Source organism: Abrus precatorius, unplaced genomic scaffold (assembly GCF_003935025.1).
Source record: "Abrus precatorius isolate BTA unplaced genomic scaffold, Abrus_2018 Scaffold8, whole genome shotgun sequence".
Classification (NCBI taxonomy): domain Eukaryota; kingdom Viridiplantae; phylum Streptophyta; class Magnoliopsida; order Fabales; family Fabaceae; genus Abrus; species Abrus precatorius.
In genome coordinates this window covers 30,324,354-30,341,161 of record NW_020874428.1, presented here as the reverse complement: position 1 = coordinate 30,341,161, position 16,808 = coordinate 30,324,354, and the positions used below count along the sequence as shown (strand labels likewise).

General features: G+C 30.6%; 2 protein-coding genes across 2 annotated transcripts; one reads left to right on the top strand and one right to left on the bottom strand.

Annotated features, from left to right (window-relative positions):
* Positions 1–7,743: 7,743 nt before the first annotated feature.
* On the top strand, positions 7,744–9,012 carry LOC113848291 (vitellogenin-2-like). The gene is made up of 3 exons (XM_027477746.1): positions 7,744–7,912; positions 7,973–8,303; positions 8,382–9,012. Exons 1-3 carry the CDS (start codon positions 7,756–7,758, stop codon positions 9,010–9,012), a joined length of 1,119 nt encoding a protein of 372 aa, XP_027333547.1. The 5' UTR covers positions 7,744–7,755.
* Positions 9,013–15,134: 6,122 nt separating this feature from the next.
* LOC113847975 (late embryogenesis abundant protein Lea5-like) lies at positions 15,135–16,322 on the bottom strand. Its single transcript, XM_027477315.1, has 2 exons — positions 16,033–16,322; positions 15,135–15,951 (listed from the first exon to the last, which is right to left on the bottom strand). Exons 1-2 carry the CDS (start codon positions 16,107–16,109, stop codon positions 15,714–15,716), a joined length of 315 nt encoding a protein of 104 aa, XP_027333116.1. The 5' UTR covers positions 16,110–16,322; the 3' UTR covers positions 15,135–15,713.
* Positions 16,323–16,808: the final 486 nt, after the last annotated feature.

Genomic DNA, 16,808 nt, shown 5'->3' with positions numbered 1-16,808 from the left:
ATCGGTACGACTTCCACACTGTTGTACTACGAGACTACATCAATTCCTCCAAACATTACGTCAGAAGCAAACATAATTAACACGAGATATTTATTTGCAATAACATTGGAGGATTTTCTTACAAATTTATTTGAAATTGATTTTACAACTCCATCTTCAGCACAAACTTACTAATGAACCTAGTAATTCATCAAATGCATTCCAACAACTAGACCTTCATGATGATGCAAATCCTCTACAAGTTCATCTTGAAATTGTAGAGCAACAACCATAACGACGAAACCCACCACGTCATAGACGTCGCTCTCATTGTGAAACTGGCCACCATTACAGAGATAGTTAATTATTAATGTTGTTATGAATTTGTTATCATCTTTATTAATATACTTTGTCTTCATCACTGTTACATTAGTAATATAAAAATGTTAATTTCAGAATATTTGTCTAAAGTATAAATAATTAACTTATAATTTAATATTTTATTTCTTTATTCTCAAATAAAATTTATTAAAAATTAGAATAGTAAAATTTTAGGATTTAAGGTATTAAAAATTATAATATTAAATAATGTCATTTAAAAAAAATTAATTTAATTAAAATAAAATTTTTATTTAAAATATCATTTTATCATACTAATATTTGAAAATAATACTAAGTCAAAATTATATATTTAAATAAATAAATAAACAGAATAATATTTAATATATTTATTTAATTTTAAAATATAATTATTATTCTTTAAGTATAAATAATTTAAGTATTAACATTATTATCTAAAATAATATACTTATTATTTAAATATTTTGATTAATTTTTAAAAATTATCTAAAATAATTTACTTATTATTTAATTATTTTAATTAGTTTCTAAAATTTAATTATTATTTTTTTGTAAAAATATTATTTATTATCTTAAATATGTCAAATAAATTTAAAAAACATTTAAAATTAATATTATTTTTATTTTTATTCATTTGTAAATAATATAAAAATATAAATAATTCAAATAATAAAACTTATTTTATTATATATAACTAACAAAATATTTATAAATATTTATTAAAATAACATATTATAAATATTTATTTTAACAAAATATAAATATAATTTAAATAACAATATTTTATTAATTATATAAAAACATAAAATAAAATTAAAAATGAAAAAAAGGCAACTCAAAATTTAATTTCCTGATAATTGAATTTTAGTGACCAAATTTCATATACGGTATATAAGTCTATTTGAGTAATTAAATAAACCCTAAGTCTATTTGGATATATTTTACTATAAAAATATTGACTCATACAAGTTAAGTTGACTACTATACATAAACTCTGCATTGGAGTGATTTGCAGTCACCGCAATGTATCAACTGAGGTCTGATCATGCAAACTCTTTTGACATATAACAACTTTGAAGTTAAAGCGGGATAATTTTATTAAATAAATGTAAATCAGTATTTTAATTAAATATTAAAAAAATATTATTAATGTACTTAAAAAATAAATTTTTAATAACCATTTATTTATTAATTTCTTAATCAATATTTTAATAATAATAATATTATTATTATAGACAAAATATGAATAGTGAACAGTAAAAATACTTTAATTCTTCAAAGGTAAATCGAACTTCTGTAAATAAAGAACAATTTTTTTTATAATATTCGATATTTAGTGTTTGTTTAATTTACGGTTAAAATTGAGTTTAAACATTTAAAAATAATATATTTATCATACTAAATATTATAAAATTTAATAAATATTTATATTTAATAAAAATAATAATTTTAAATACTTAAATATAACTGAAATGATCTTTTAAAATTGATTCTACAGAAATTTGAAATCAACGAACTTTAAAAATCTTAAAGCAAAATCTACTTGGCGAACTGGGAATGTGTTGTGTTGAACTGGTGAGGCTAGCAAGCATATCGAAATGAAATGCACGTTTCTTTTGCTGCATTTTTGGGTAAACTTTTAATACGATTGTTCCCCAAAGGTACAACTCCTCCCTATACTTGCGCTTTTCGCGAGCCCATACTTAATTTTCAGCACAATTTAATAACTCGTCGCCAAAGTGCGTTCAATGCGCTTTCAACATTTTATTTCTTATTTTTTATAAATGAAACTTTAATTTATCGGTGACATAAATTTTTTCTGGCAATCATAATACACTTTTATATTATTATATCATCCAATGAATCGATTAAGGTAATTAACTATCTTGTAAAACATTTAGTTGTTTTTCTCAAAGTATATTTATTATACTGCTAGTGTAAAATAAATTGAAAAATATTTTGTATATTTAAAATGTAAAAAGTTGGATTAAATGCCTTTTTATTCTTGTATTTTTGTGATGTTTTGATTTTAGTTACTTAAAATGTATTTTACTTCATAACTTATTTAAATTCAATATTTTTACTCTTAACTCATGACATGATTAACTAAGATATTGAATATCTTATGTTAATTTTTATTGCATCATATTGATAAGAGAGACCAAAAATAATTAATTTAAAAATTAAGAAAATAAAAAAATATAGAATAAAATCTTCCAAAATGTTGATACTATAAATATATTTGAATCTAAATAAAATTATATAAGTAAAAATTTTTGTAAACATTTTGTATGGATATTTATGAGTTAAATCTGGTGTAAAAAAAAACAAAAATTCAACAAGTGTGCTTCGGTTTGATGTTTCGAAATATCATCAGCTAATTTAAACCGAACTACTTTAGTTAAGTTTGGGTTATGTTGCTTAGTAAAAATACTAATTACTATATTTTCATTATATTCATTCATTGTCTTTTTTTAACTATTCAAAATTACGAGTAGATATCGCATGCAAGATAAAGCATTTTAAAATATTCTTATAATATTCATGACAGTAATTCAATTAATTATAAATGTTTGTGTTACATTTTACTAAGACTTGTTTTTATTCTTGCAATCCTAATTCTATGTTCCCTATTGAAATATTTACCGAAAACGTGACGACAAATTGTGATAATAAAAGATTCTTAAAAATTCTTCATAATAGTTTTGACCAGTGGGTGAGGTTGTCATAATAAATGAAGGGATGCTAAGAAAGTACTTATAATATACATAAAATGATAAAATTTTAGTAAAAAATAGATAGTTATCACATAAAAAATTCACATAAGCAGCAGTATTCTTAGACATGTCATATGGGTATTTATAAGTCGAATTTGATCTAAGAAAAAAAAAATATCTTGAGACTAAAGTGACACTGACATATACAAGTAATACTTTTTTCGATGTACAATTTGATGCAATTAACTAATAGGGACCAATAATTGTTTTGGACGTGTACTAAGCATTGCCGTAAAACATTTTTGTGGTTCCAATCATGTGATCTGAGGCATGAGATGTTCCCCTAATCTGTTCTTTTGCACTTGTTTATTGTACTCAATAAATGTCAAAATCACTATAGAACAACAGTATACTTCTCCCTTTGGAATAACATATAATGCTGGCTTTCAAAGTACCTTAATAATTCTTTGCATTATAAAGGAAATAAAAACTTGCTCCTTTCTTTCTCTTCGGGTAGACAAGCTTTGTGTGACCTGTCCGCTCAACCAACATGTAGAGCCATATTAGTAATAACCTGGACCTGTAAAGACCCAACATCCATGTCAATAATTATTCATCGTTTTTTGTCCTTAAGGATCACCATTATCTTAATCTTTCAGGTCTACTATCCTATGTTTTAGTAAAGGTAATGTTAAGTAGAAAAGTTACATGTACACGATGCAATTACTTTTAAGATATTCTTGTGCCTTATCATATTTAAAAAAAAGCTCTGTTTTATTAAATAAATATTTATCACGATAAAATCAATTTCGCCAGTAGATTTTATATTATAACTTGTAGAAGGTGTGAAAAACTTTGCAGTTAAAATTGTAAGAAGCGTAAGATGAAATGGCATGGTGAAGTTATTTATGTTCTAAGCATATCTGGAACTGGAATGAAAAGAGAAAGGTAGGGACTGTGAAGTGAAGGAGCATTGAAAGATTGAATAGAAGAAAAATCCATAGATGGGGACACATCGTAACTTGAGTGAGAGTAACCTTTCAATCAGATATCATGTGGATTTGGGAAGACAACATTAGAATCAAATAAAGGGAAAGGAAGAGAGTCCAAACTGTCCAACTTGCATTTGGTTAAACAGAAAAATTCGCCCATCTAACCTCATTTCCACTTGGCTTCACGGGGAACTCTCACAACAGACAAGCTACTGCGTGGATCTCCATGATACCCATTTTATTTCTTAATTCATTCATTCAATTATTATTTTAGTGTTTTGCCTTTTAAACTAAATTATTAGTTCATTGTTTGGTTCCGTATAGTGACCAGAAGATTCTTCTATTAGGATACTACTTCAAGGACCAGCCATTTTGACCAAGAACCATAAACTTATTATATACCCTTTTTCCTTTTTATAAAGGAATTGTTCAACACGCTTTTGTAAAATTAATTTAATTCCAAAAAGGATTATTTAATATTGTTATAAGATATATAAACAACTGGAAGGTGAACATATATGTATAGCTACCCATTCATCTTTCTGACATTTCTTTTATTTGTCATTTAAAAAAATATATATGAATCTTTATTTTTATTTTATTTTATCTTTGGACTTAATAAGTGATAAATATTCATAAGTTAATAATATTATTATTCTGAGTACTACAATGAAAAGTATAAAAAATAATAATTTAAGAGTTTTAGGTAAAAGAAATTGATGGAAAATCAAAATTGTTAAAATTTTAAAACAATCAAATTTAATTGGTCTTGTGTAAGTCATTGCAGTGGCTACCCTCTTAAAAAAACGCGACTATACTAAATAAGAAAAATACTAATAGAACTCTTTTTTTTTTTTTTAATGTTTTGATAAATAAACAAAATCAGGCTTGCAAATTGTATGTAGCAAGAAAAATACACGACCTCTTACAAAAAATTGGACTTTACACGGTGCATAAACTCTTCAAATCAATTTATTTTACTGTTTAATTTGACACATTTTTTTTTCAAAAGTGACTAATTTAGAAAATACTAAAAAATTTGAATAACAGCAGTACTACAAAGTATAGAATATGATTGTGGCTCAGCTTAAATAATCTTTTTATGTAAATATTTGTAGAAGAAAAATAGAATAAAATAAATATTTGTTAATTTAAAATAAACTGTTACAACTTATGTTTTTGAAAAGATATTTATAAAAATTCTAAAAAATAAACAAAATTTAATTTATAAAAATAGTTATTCATCATTTATTTGTTCTCTACTAATACTTTTACGAAAAATCATTTAAACAATGCCTTTTTTTTGTGTAAAAATTTGCTTGCTTGTACAATGGTTATGTCACGAGTTATAATAATAAAAATTTAAATTTTGGTTTTAATTATTTCATTTTTATAAATTTTTAACTATAGTTTATTTATTTATTTATTTGTTTGTAACTATTAATATTGATTTTTTTATTGACATGTTTTTATTAAGAAAACATAGAAATAAAATATAAAATCTTACAAAAATACAATAGTTAAGAATATATTCAAGTCTAAATATACCATGCTAGTTTAATATGAATAGCTAGCACACGATCTTCTTTTTCTTGTCTCCTCTTTCCTATGATTATTTGAAATGCCTCATCTATATGCACCCTCTACACAAAATTTTGGGGTCCTCCTTTTCCACTTCCATTCATGGATTTTTCAACTTTATGAAGCTAGCTTTTTGAACATGACTCCATCCCTTAGAATAGCTGTCCTTCCTTAAAAAACTATTGATGTATAGACACTAGATACCGTTTTTTCGTCTAAACTTTTAGAAACCAGTTGATAAATTTCTTTCTATATTACGACTCTCGACTTTGTGATGGATGAAGCTTGTGTTTGGAAAAGCGTAGGAGCTTTTATAATCCTGTTAAGAAGCACAAACGCCATGTTTGACACTGAAAACCCTTCTGCATCCAAAATCACGATAATAATAAAAGCAAAAATTTATGAAAAAAATCCAATCATCGTGTATTGACAAAAAATAAAATAAAATATTTCACTTTTAATTAAAATGAAGATAATCTAAATTTGAATTTATTAATGCTCACCCAGGTAGACACAAAATATAACATCTAAATTACTTTTGAGCAATTTATGTGAAGGTTGATATGCTCTTCGCACTTGATTTATCGGTAATAGAACACTTAGTGATTATTTAAAAACAATTTAATAAAAAAAAAGGTTAATGATATCAATTAATTTGAGTGGTGGACGTTTTCGATCCGTTATGTTAATGTTAGCCAGAGCTTCCATGGCCATGAGACTGATAGTTTATTAGAGATGTCGTATCAGCAAAGAAAGTGAAAAAGTGTAAACAAAATTATGGATGTAGTAGGATATGGAAGTCCTGCGTTGATTGGTGGAGGAGTTGATCTTCATGCAATTAAGGATTTCCCACTGTTCCTTACTTTTTCATAACCCTTAATAATGCGAAATTTATTATGGTGCAAAGGATCAAGATTTTTCTTCCCATATTAGTATTCATCATCATACTGATAATGATTCACACAGGACGACTAAAAGCAAAATCTCCTCATTTTGATCATTATGACGATGATGCCCTTAACCTTTGTCCCTTGCTTTTGGATTTTCTTGAAATTGCAAGTACTTGAACTCCAACAATTACAGGGCAGCCAATTCACTCGTAATTTCGCTGTCAATCTAAGCTGATCTTCAATCTCAACGTTAGTTGCTTTAGACTTCAGATATTATACATTGGTGTGATTATAGAATTTATAACCGGACATGAACTTGGTAGTAAGTTTGGATATATTTCTTTAATTTGTATGATGGTACACTTGATAAAAAATTGTATACAATAAAAATTTATTATATAGAAATGTTTTATCATTTGTGATATTATATATATTTGAAAATTTATTTTTTTAAAATTTTGTTAAGATTGAAGTTAAGTACGTAGAAGAAAAATATATTTTTATATTAAAATTTTAAAGTGCAATGAATATTTTTTAATAATTGATTATTAATAAGTACTTAAATTGAGGTAAAAATTAGATTTAGTTATTTTTGAATGTCTAAATAAAGAGAGTAACCTGAGCGGGGGTGGTAAAGATAAAGGTTTTGTGTTGCAATGGAATGCAGAGAGGGTGAGAAGGAATCTGGGCAGAGAGACGGTTTTGTTCTTGGAATTTCTGAAGACGAAGAAAATAGGTCTGCAAATTCTGGAGCGAGGACTGTCTTATATAGACAGTATTGTTTGGGGTGGCACTCTCTCGCTCGCTCGCTCGCTCACTCACTCACTCACTCATTCACTCACTCACTGGTGCAATGCAATGCAATATAGAAATAGATAGATAGATAGGTCTGAAATAATAATATTCATAGGGGCTTCTCTTCGCTTGTCTCTTTCACTCTTTTAATACATCACCAAGTCAGGCTTCCACGTGCTCCTGGGGAGTCTCCCCTGTTCCACTACCCTACACACTCTCTCACTCTATGCTTTTTTCAATGCAATTTTCTTATTTCTTTTTCCCTCACTCAATTACACCCTCTGACCATCTGTTCCCTCTCTCTGTCTCTCTCACTCTCTTTTCGCTCCAGCCAGGGGTAGCGCCCCAAACAGAAATATTTGCATGATCCAGATGATGGAAGGAGGGGTCAAAGGAGGAGGAAGGGTTGGTGTTGGTGTTGGCGTTGGCGAGGATCATGACATGGGAGATGGAATGCAATGCAGTGACCATCCTTTTAGAAACAACCCAGGTGGGATCTGTGCCTTTTGCCTTCAAGAGAAGCTTGGAAAACTCGTTTCCTCTTCTTTCCCTCTTCCTATTCGTGCTTCTTCCTCTTCTTCCTCTTCCCCCTCTTTCAGATCCGACATTGCTCCTTCTTCCACCACTCGCCCTTCCTCTTCCATCGCTTCCACGGCACCCCCTGCTTCCTCTTCCTCTTCTCTTTCCCTCTCTGTCAACAAAAATGCAACCCATGCCCATTATCATGAATACTACACGCGCAGAACTCGCCTCCCTTTTCTCTCTGCCAAGAAGAAGAAGAAGAAGCCTTCACCCTCTGCTAACACTTCATCAGCTTCGGGGGTAAACTCTGATATCATTCTCAAGCGCAGCAAATCCACCGCCACACCCAGAAGAGGACACTCCTTGGTTGACGCTGACGATGACGACATAGTCATTGAAGATTTCAGTCCCAGGAAAAGAAACGGGTTTTGGTCCTTTCTCTATCTCTCTTCCAAATCATCCAAGAAACTCAACTCGAAGAGCTTCAGGGACAGCAATGGCACACCAAGGATCTCAGCTATTAACGCTACTGCTTCTGCCAAGCTTAAGGATAAGTGCTGTTCAGGTTCTTCCCTGGGGAGAAAGAGTGACATTGTTGTGGAAGAGGATAACAGCCCCAATACCCACACCACTGCTTCTGCTTCTGCGTCTGCTTCCTCTCTTGAGCGCAAGGTTTCGAGATCTAGATCTGTTGGGTGTGGTAGCAGGAGTTTCTCTGGTGATTTCTTCGAGAGAATTTCCACTGGGTTCGGAGATTGCACTCTCAGGAGGGTGGAGTCTCAGCGTGAAGGTAAGCCTAAGGTATCAGCTGGTGGCGCTGCCATGAACCGTGGCGGGGATCATCACCATCACCACCACCACCATTGCATGAAGGAAAGGGTTCGGTGTGGAGGGTTGTTTGGTGGGTTCATGATGACTTCGTCTTCTTCATCGTCTTCGTCTTCTTCTTATTGGGTTTCTTCTGCTGATGATGCTGTGAATGGGAAGTCAGCGAGTGTTGCACTCTCTCATAGCAGGGGTAGAAGTTGGGGTTGGGCATTTGCTAGTCCTATGAGAGCTTTTACCAGCAAACCCTCTTCTAAAGACAATAGAAGGGATATTATTAGAGACGCCAATGATAAGAATGCCACACCAAACTTGTCTGCTATACCTTCGTTGCTTGCTGTCAGAGGCTGAAGATAAGATGACCGAGAAAATGAAATACCATTTGATGAGGGCTTTAACTTGGTTTATTATACACATTAGTATGATGTTAATTACTGTCACTACTATGTTTATGGATTATGAAAGGGTCTTAAATTTCCTTCATTAGTAATCTAGTACTCTTTTTCATTTTCCACACTTGTTTCTGGATGTTATGAATTATGGTCATCGGCTATGATGGAGCAACTCTCCGGAAATCAGAATGGCAGTGTGTGGTGATGTTTGGCGAGAGGGAAATTGGAGAAGGAAATCTCGACACATTCTCTGTCATCACGTGGCTTGTTTTAATCATGACATTGGTTGTAATTTTTGTAGCTTCTTTCTTGTAATTCACACTGTGATGTTATGCTAGAGACGTGTAATCTTTATTTTCCAAGGTCACTCACTATTCACATGCATACACATGATTGTGTGGTGTAAACAAAATATGGGAATATCTATAGAATCACTCTTAGCTATATATTATGTGTATGCCATTGAGCTTATGTGCAATTTAATAAGTTGTTAATGAATAATGATGTATATTTTTTTTCCCTTGTTGAATCACGCATGATTTTTAACCTTTTGTTTGATTTTAGTTTCCGAACATGTTTCTCCATGATCATTTGTAAAAGGTTCCTTAACTAGTCAAATACACAACATGGTTGGAGCAGTGGTGGTCCCAGGATGGGGATTGGCATTGAAGAACTAGATCTTGTAGTCATGTAGAGCGTAGCATTTATTCAAAGGTTCTCGTTTGCACCTAATTGGCAGTGCTAGTAATTGTTTAACGCATTTATCTCTCGAGTTTTCTATTTGCATAGATAGCTGTATAGACAGCCGGTGGTTTATCCTCATGTGCCTAAGAAAGTGCATAAAGCAGCAGGGCTTTAATAATGGATATTGGCCAAGTATGAACCCCAATAAAGTGTTACTCCGTAATTTAATGCATTTATTTACGTGCGACCGTGTACTGTAACCACTAAGGTATGCTAGTTAATTACAATTTTTTTAAGCATCCATCATAAATTGACATGGACATTTAGGATTTATTAGGGGGAAAAAGGGTTAACAGGTGGAAAAAAAAATGTGTTAGTTAAACGGGTAGGTAACCTAAATAAACACTTGGTAAAATTTCTGGTAATCCCAATTCGTAGCTTTTAGCATTTCTGTAAATCATTAAGCAGTACCAGTCTTTATAAATAAATAGTAATTTTCTTCTGCCATGCTTATATAAACAATATTTAACTAATGAAGATGTCTGTATGACCAAGCCTTTTGAGGAACGCCGAAGCAAGTATAATTAAGATTAACACTAGATGACCGTTGGAGAAACTTTCTAAAATTTATTATAAACTCGTAATCCCATTGTAGATAATATATTTTATTAGAAAAATGGTAAATAAGATAGATGGAAATACATGGTTAACATCGTATGAAATATAGATTAATATTGTATTATAGTTAAACTCTTTCAAACTAAACTATATGAATTAAGGCAGCATGTCAATAGGATTCAAACGAATGCTATGGATTGATATGATCTGAAAATGCACAGCTTACATTATTTGGTAGGATTACAAAGGATGAATGGAAATCCAAAATATTCAGAAGGCCCCGCGTAAACATAACTCCTCCATTTTGACGTGAAATGGGAGGGGGAGAAGAGCTTTAATTATTTTAATTGTCTAAAAAACAAAATCAATTTTTTATAATATATAAAGTATAAAAAATAATTTTATATTATGCAAAATAATATAATAAAAATTCATATTTTAAAATTATTTTTTATAATATTTATTTATTTCACCTTCTACTTATTCAAATAATTATTTTTTTTACTTTTCACTTATTTCTATCTATCGAAATAATGTATATTATTTATTTTTTACTTTTTACATTTTTTTCTTTCTTATTTCTTTGTTTATTTTATTTCTTGTTCAAATAAGGCATATTATGCAATTAGGGTTTATATAAATAAGACTTTGAACGCAGAAACATTGAAATTTTACGGGTCATAAATTTTATTGAAGATCCCCATTATAGAGGTCTCGCAACGGCAAAAAAAATCACTAATATTGCAAAAGAAAACTCATCAAGTTTCTAATTCCAATGCAATATTAAAATATGTAACATTCTAGGATATGGCTACTCTAAAATCAACTAATACTTTACGGGTTAATGTTTCCAAATCTCAGCAGTTAATAATAATGAATGGTAGATTATAATAATAACTCACTTAAGTATATTCATATCAAATTATCTTAATTAAAATTAACAATTATCAAGGTAAAGAAAACTAACTGATACAATTTCCACTTTTTACCCTAAGTTCACTTTTATTATGGAGTCTTAAATGATTAAACAGTATTCTACGACAATCTATTAATATAAAGACTGAATATCCATCGTAAAATATTAACATTATTGTCCCGTTACTTTACTTTCAAAATTCAGCTATAATAGATGCAATAATACTATATTAATACTAAATTAAAAATTGGATAGTTACCTTTAATTGTATTTAAGGAAGAGAGTATTCGAGTATTTCAAGTGGCGATTGGCTCCAAATTCTGGGATTCATTGGAGGGGATCTAGGAGTGGCATAGGAATGAATAACTCATGATGATTGTGGTCTTCTACTCCATGGTAGCAATGAACATGGAGTAAAAAGTGGAAATTGCATCTGTCAAATTTTCTTTTTTATAATTGTTAATTTTAATTAAAATAGTTTGATTTAAATGAATTGCAATTACAATCTATCTTTCATTATCATTAATGGTTGAGATTAACACACTTTAACTTCTAAAATATTAGCTATACTTACCGTTCATTTTTAATGGATGAGATTTACGTACTTTAAAGTTTGGCTTCATTTTGGAAGAGCCATATCCAACATTTTATAACAATCTCGCGCTGCTTGCCAAATCTGTGCGTTAAATACCTAATGGTCTCACCCTCGACAACAATGTTTCATATAAGATTAATTAACAAAAGACAACACCAATACTCAACTTAAAGTAAACAATGGTGAGAATCTATTTCTTAAAAAACAATTACTTCACTGGAAAACTACCATGTGATGATGCGTGTATAACAAAATAAAGCTTATGTTCAATAACTACGTTGAACTCATTTGGACCTGTTTAATTTAATCTAAATAAAAAATCAAAATTTAAATACTACATTTTAATTTACAGATTTAAAACAAACCGATTGGACCAATTTATTTTATCACCTCTAGGTCTAAAACTACTCACTTATAGTTTATGACTATCATTTACATAGAAAGGAATTGCACACTAAATCTCCAATTAAATAAATTAATTCTACCTACATAAATACAATGAAACCTTACCATACTACTATACCTTTATATTGCGTATATTAATTAACATGAAACAGTATTATTTTAGTAAAATTATTTCACAAGAATAAAGATTGTTAATCCAACTGCTTAATTTGAACCGATTTTAATTTATAATTAAGTTAAATTAAGTAATGTTAGTATATTTTTTTTTGTCTAATTCTATCCAGCTATTTTTTCAACAAACTTAACCTATCAAGTTGTTATTTTGTTTGTTGATATTAACTGGGGGATTTGTTTGAAAAAAGAAAGGTAAAATGGAAGGTAAATTAAAATGGAATTGAAACTAAAAAGAGAAAGAAGCGAAGGTGAATGACAGTAGTGAATAAAGGGAAGATAAGATGAGTGGAATCATGATGGGGACACGAGCCTTGATGGGAAAGTACAGAAATGCAATGAGACAGAGGAAAGCTGCTTGGGGCACACTGTTAATGTCACTGGTGGATGCAGATAATTAAGAGGTGGACCAACACCCCCTGTACTTGTAACACAACACCCCCCCCCCTTCCAATTCTCTATGTGGATCATAAATCTATAAGATGTGTCACTCAAACCATCCATTCCCCACCCATCATTTTTTACTCTTTTCCTTTTATTAGCTCTACACTGTCTTCTTTTGCCCTAAAATGGTAAAACAAAACCAACTATGCTACCAAAGCATTCAATTCATAATCCATGAAAAATACAAACACATGGAAACCGTAAAATCATGTTCATAACAATTTGTAGCACTCAGTATTCAGCATTACATTATTTTATTAAAACATAAATATCATACAGCGATTGTTTGTTTATAATATTTTGAGTAAATTTATTTTTTCCTTATAAATAAAAAAAAATAGTAAATATTATGTGAATAAACTAAAGATATAAAACTCATAATATTTTTTTAATTTAGACACGTCATCTTATAAAAAATGACCTTGTAAAGAAAAGAAACATATATTTAACTTGACAATTAAAAAATTTAAAATTAAAATATAAAATTAGTATTTAAAAAATTAAAAAAATAGTAAAAAAATATAAAATTACTGAGTTATAACACATACCATTAGTAATATTGGTATATGGATTACTTCAAGCTAAAACTTCTGGGGAAACATGCTCTAGTTCGATTTAGAAGTTTGTATAGTATAGAGATTCAGGACAGAGTCATTGCACCTTTCTTCCTGGCACCCCCTTCCCCGGGGGTCTACCTTGGTTGATGTTATAAATTTAAGCAATTAGAATAAGCAGAAATGGTAAATATCATTAAATTACGTGTTTAAACTCTAAAGAAAACTTGAATGGTAACATGAACATACGTAGCTGTCGTGAAAGTGGAATAAGGTTGGGTGTGATAAATCCAGACGAAAAACTCTAAACAACGTAAGAACCAAGCGATTAGCCATCTCAACCGATTAGTAGACTAATTCAAATGGCATGGGCCTACGGGCTTGTCCTGTACGTTTATTTAGTTGAACTAATGGGACTCGAAACTAAACTTTTTTCCCTTATGGAGCTTCTATTGACAAGAGTAAAATTATTTAAGGGCCCATGGGCCCACTTGTTCTGAAATTTGGGCTCAGCAAAGGAACGTGGCTTTTCAGATTCTTCAGGTTGTAGGTCCAACCGTCCGAGACAATAGTTCTCTGTCTTTTGGGGAGGGATTTCTACAAAATGACATAAGCTCCTAATTCAACTGTTCATTGCTTTGAATTAGTCCGACCAACTATAAATATCAAAATCCACTAAACTTTGTTCCCCTTTGTTCTATTATTAGTATCACCGTTTATACGTTTCAATAAAAATGTTATTTTTAACATTAATTTAAATATATGTTTAATGGCTTAAAATTAACTTTGTTTTACGTTCAAACAAACAATCCCTAAATTGATTCCAGTTCATTCATACAAAATAAAGTTGGAGGAGCACTGCAGTTTTCGAAATGTGTTCATCCACCACTGTTCCACAAGCCTCCAGTTGTATTTTCTTTTTCAATAAGAAAAAAAATGCAAATTGTGCTTCAGAATTTTATATTTTTACTTTTGCCATATTAATCGTTCAATCTTGTTAGGACTGACTTCAAATAGTTAAAATTACTTGTATTTGCTTTAAATTACTGTTTAAAGATTTGTGTCATTAATTTATTACACTCTTTTTAGAAAAATTTTAAACATTATAAATTTAAGCAAAGTTGATTTATAAAAAGAGCTTTGTGACGGATTAGTAACACACTTCAAACGAAACTAAACCAATAATTATTTAGTGGGACTCTAATTTTCGAATCAGAACAGTGCACTCAGTATTCAACCTGTTAATTCGAATCCTTTGGGTGAATTTATTTATTAATTATAAATATATGCTGAAATGCTAACGTTTTGTGAGTGAAACCTTTGCCGAGTGTGTTTGTTAGCTCCTTGGTTTGTTCATGGAATTTGGCACACGGTGACAACTTGGTATTCTTGCACTCATTGAATCTCTGTTTCACACGAAATATTGCAGATCAGATCAAATTTTCCGGCCATCATTTGTCTCACTGTCTTCAACCCAACACGGCAGCATTATCCTTCCAATCATGACGCCTGATGGGATATGTCAGCACCGTCAAATAAAAATTTATTATTTGTTATTTTTTTAATTTATATTTCTAAATGCATAGGTTTGCAAGATTCTTCAATTTATAATTCCCACTAGATACGGAAGACTTTTTACAATAAATTGAAAATATTTAATTTAGCGATACAATAAAAAAATCATATTTATTTTTATCATTCTTTTCACGATTTTCTTAAACCCAATCGACAAGACAATCCTCAGTATCCATGACCTGGATATAGTTAATCTATCATTAATGCACTGCTTCTATAAATTTACACGGGACTGGACTAGGAGGACGCATTCATCCTTAAATCTCTCATATTGAAATAAATAAAATAATTATTTCCATTCTTATCCAGTTGACCAGATCCTACCCCCATGACACGTGTATTTTAAAATTTTCAAATTGTATTGCGTACTTTTGAATGTGTTGTACAAAGTTTTTGTTTTTCTGGGTGAAATTAAAACTTATTATTTTATTTTTATACCACAAAAGAAAAGGATGAATACCCTTTTATTTAAAGAATAAAATTGTAGAGTGAAAAACAAGAAGAAGCAACAAAATTAAAATTTTCACTACGTACGTTATATTAGTCTAGATAGATTGAAACAAAGGCGCACTGCAATACACTGAACCCATAAGAAACAGAACCTAGTCCTCGCATATATTTTGGGCTTAATAAAAACTTGAACAAAAGGCTACCCTAACAAACCCAAACGAAAGCGAAATATAGGCATCTGAAGGTAGCTATAAACTCCTCTGGGCCCTAGGGGGGTGCTTGAGGAGCATCTGACGAAGCTCCACGGGGTCAATTTCAGGGGTGTGATTGATGGGCCTGTAGAAGCCCGTTACTGGATCTGGAGCCCAAGCCGAGTAGGCCTCTGATCGATCTCTTGCTACGGGCTTCTCCTCCATTCCACTCCTACGCGCAATATTTCCCAATCCAACTCTCAGCGAGACATCAGACGCGGCAGCATATCCTCGTCTGTCAAGATAATATTTCACAAAAATTAATATATAAAATTAAAAAAAATGGAAAAAACAAAAAAATAAAAATGAAACTGACCGATGAAGAGAGATTGGGGAGATAGATTGAGCAACAAGGAGACCAACACGTTTGGCTTGTGAGAGAGAGTGGGCCATTTTATTTAGTTTGCCGCTGCCAAAGCTATGAGAATGCTTCTGCAGCAGCCACCCCCACCCCTTTCTTTCACTCTTCTCTCTGCCTCTTTGTTGGGGTTTGTGTGGCCTTTTTATATTTGCAGAAAAGAGAAGATAGAGATGAGTGAGTGTCTGGGTGGCATTGCTGGGTTGGTTACTTTTACAAAACTGAGGGCGGAACCAACTGTAACCATTTGGGTGGCAACACCTAATTGAAGGTCCCCTCATGCTATGACACCTGTTACTCGCTAAAATACACACTCGTCAACCAATCTATGCTCTATATGACTTTTTTTTTATTTAAATATCAAATACAATTTATAAAATTATATTTTGTATCAGAGAGTTTCGAGAAAATCTAATCCATTATCTCAAATTTCAACGCAATCATAATAAGGATCCAAAAATGACTAAAAGAAATCGGGCCACCCGTCATTATTTAAATTTTTTTATAAGAGTCTACTGCTATATTTTCAAGTCAAGGAGATATTTTTGTAGTAGTTATTCATTTTACGGATAAATTTAAAACATAGTATACGTTAAAGAAATAAATGGAAAGTGCGACTTTTAGGAGACAAATGTTCGTAAAAATGTAGACAATCAATTAAATCATTACTCGAATTAACTCATGCTTGTAGTATAGTAAATGCTTTTAGAAAATATTCAAGCAAAAAGTATTAG

What these genes read in the sequence shown, in the direction of transcription:
- LOC113847975 (XM_027477315.1), bottom strand. Translation starts at nt 16,109, where the DNA reads ATGGCCCACTCTCTCTCACAAGCCAAACGTGTTGGTCTCCTTGTTGCT. An exon ending in TCCCCAATCTCTCTTCATCG is followed by an intron (nt 15,952 to 16,032) that starts GTCAGTTTCATT and finishes TTATCTTGACAG; the next exon opens with ACGAGGATATGCTGCCGCGT.
- LOC113848291 (XM_027477746.1), top strand. Translation starts at nt 7,756, where the DNA reads ATGGGAGATGGAATGCAATGCAGTGACCATCCTTTTAGAAACAACCCA. An exon ending in TTCCTCTTCCCCCTCTTTCA is followed by an intron (nt 7,913 to 7,972) that starts GATCCGACATTG and finishes CTTCCACGGCAC; the next exon opens with CCCCTGCTTCCTCTTCCTCT. An exon ending in TCTTCCAAATCATCCAAGAA is followed by an intron (nt 8,304 to 8,381) that starts ACTCAACTCGAA and finishes TTCTGCCAAGCT; the next exon opens with TAAGGATAAGTGCTGTTCAG.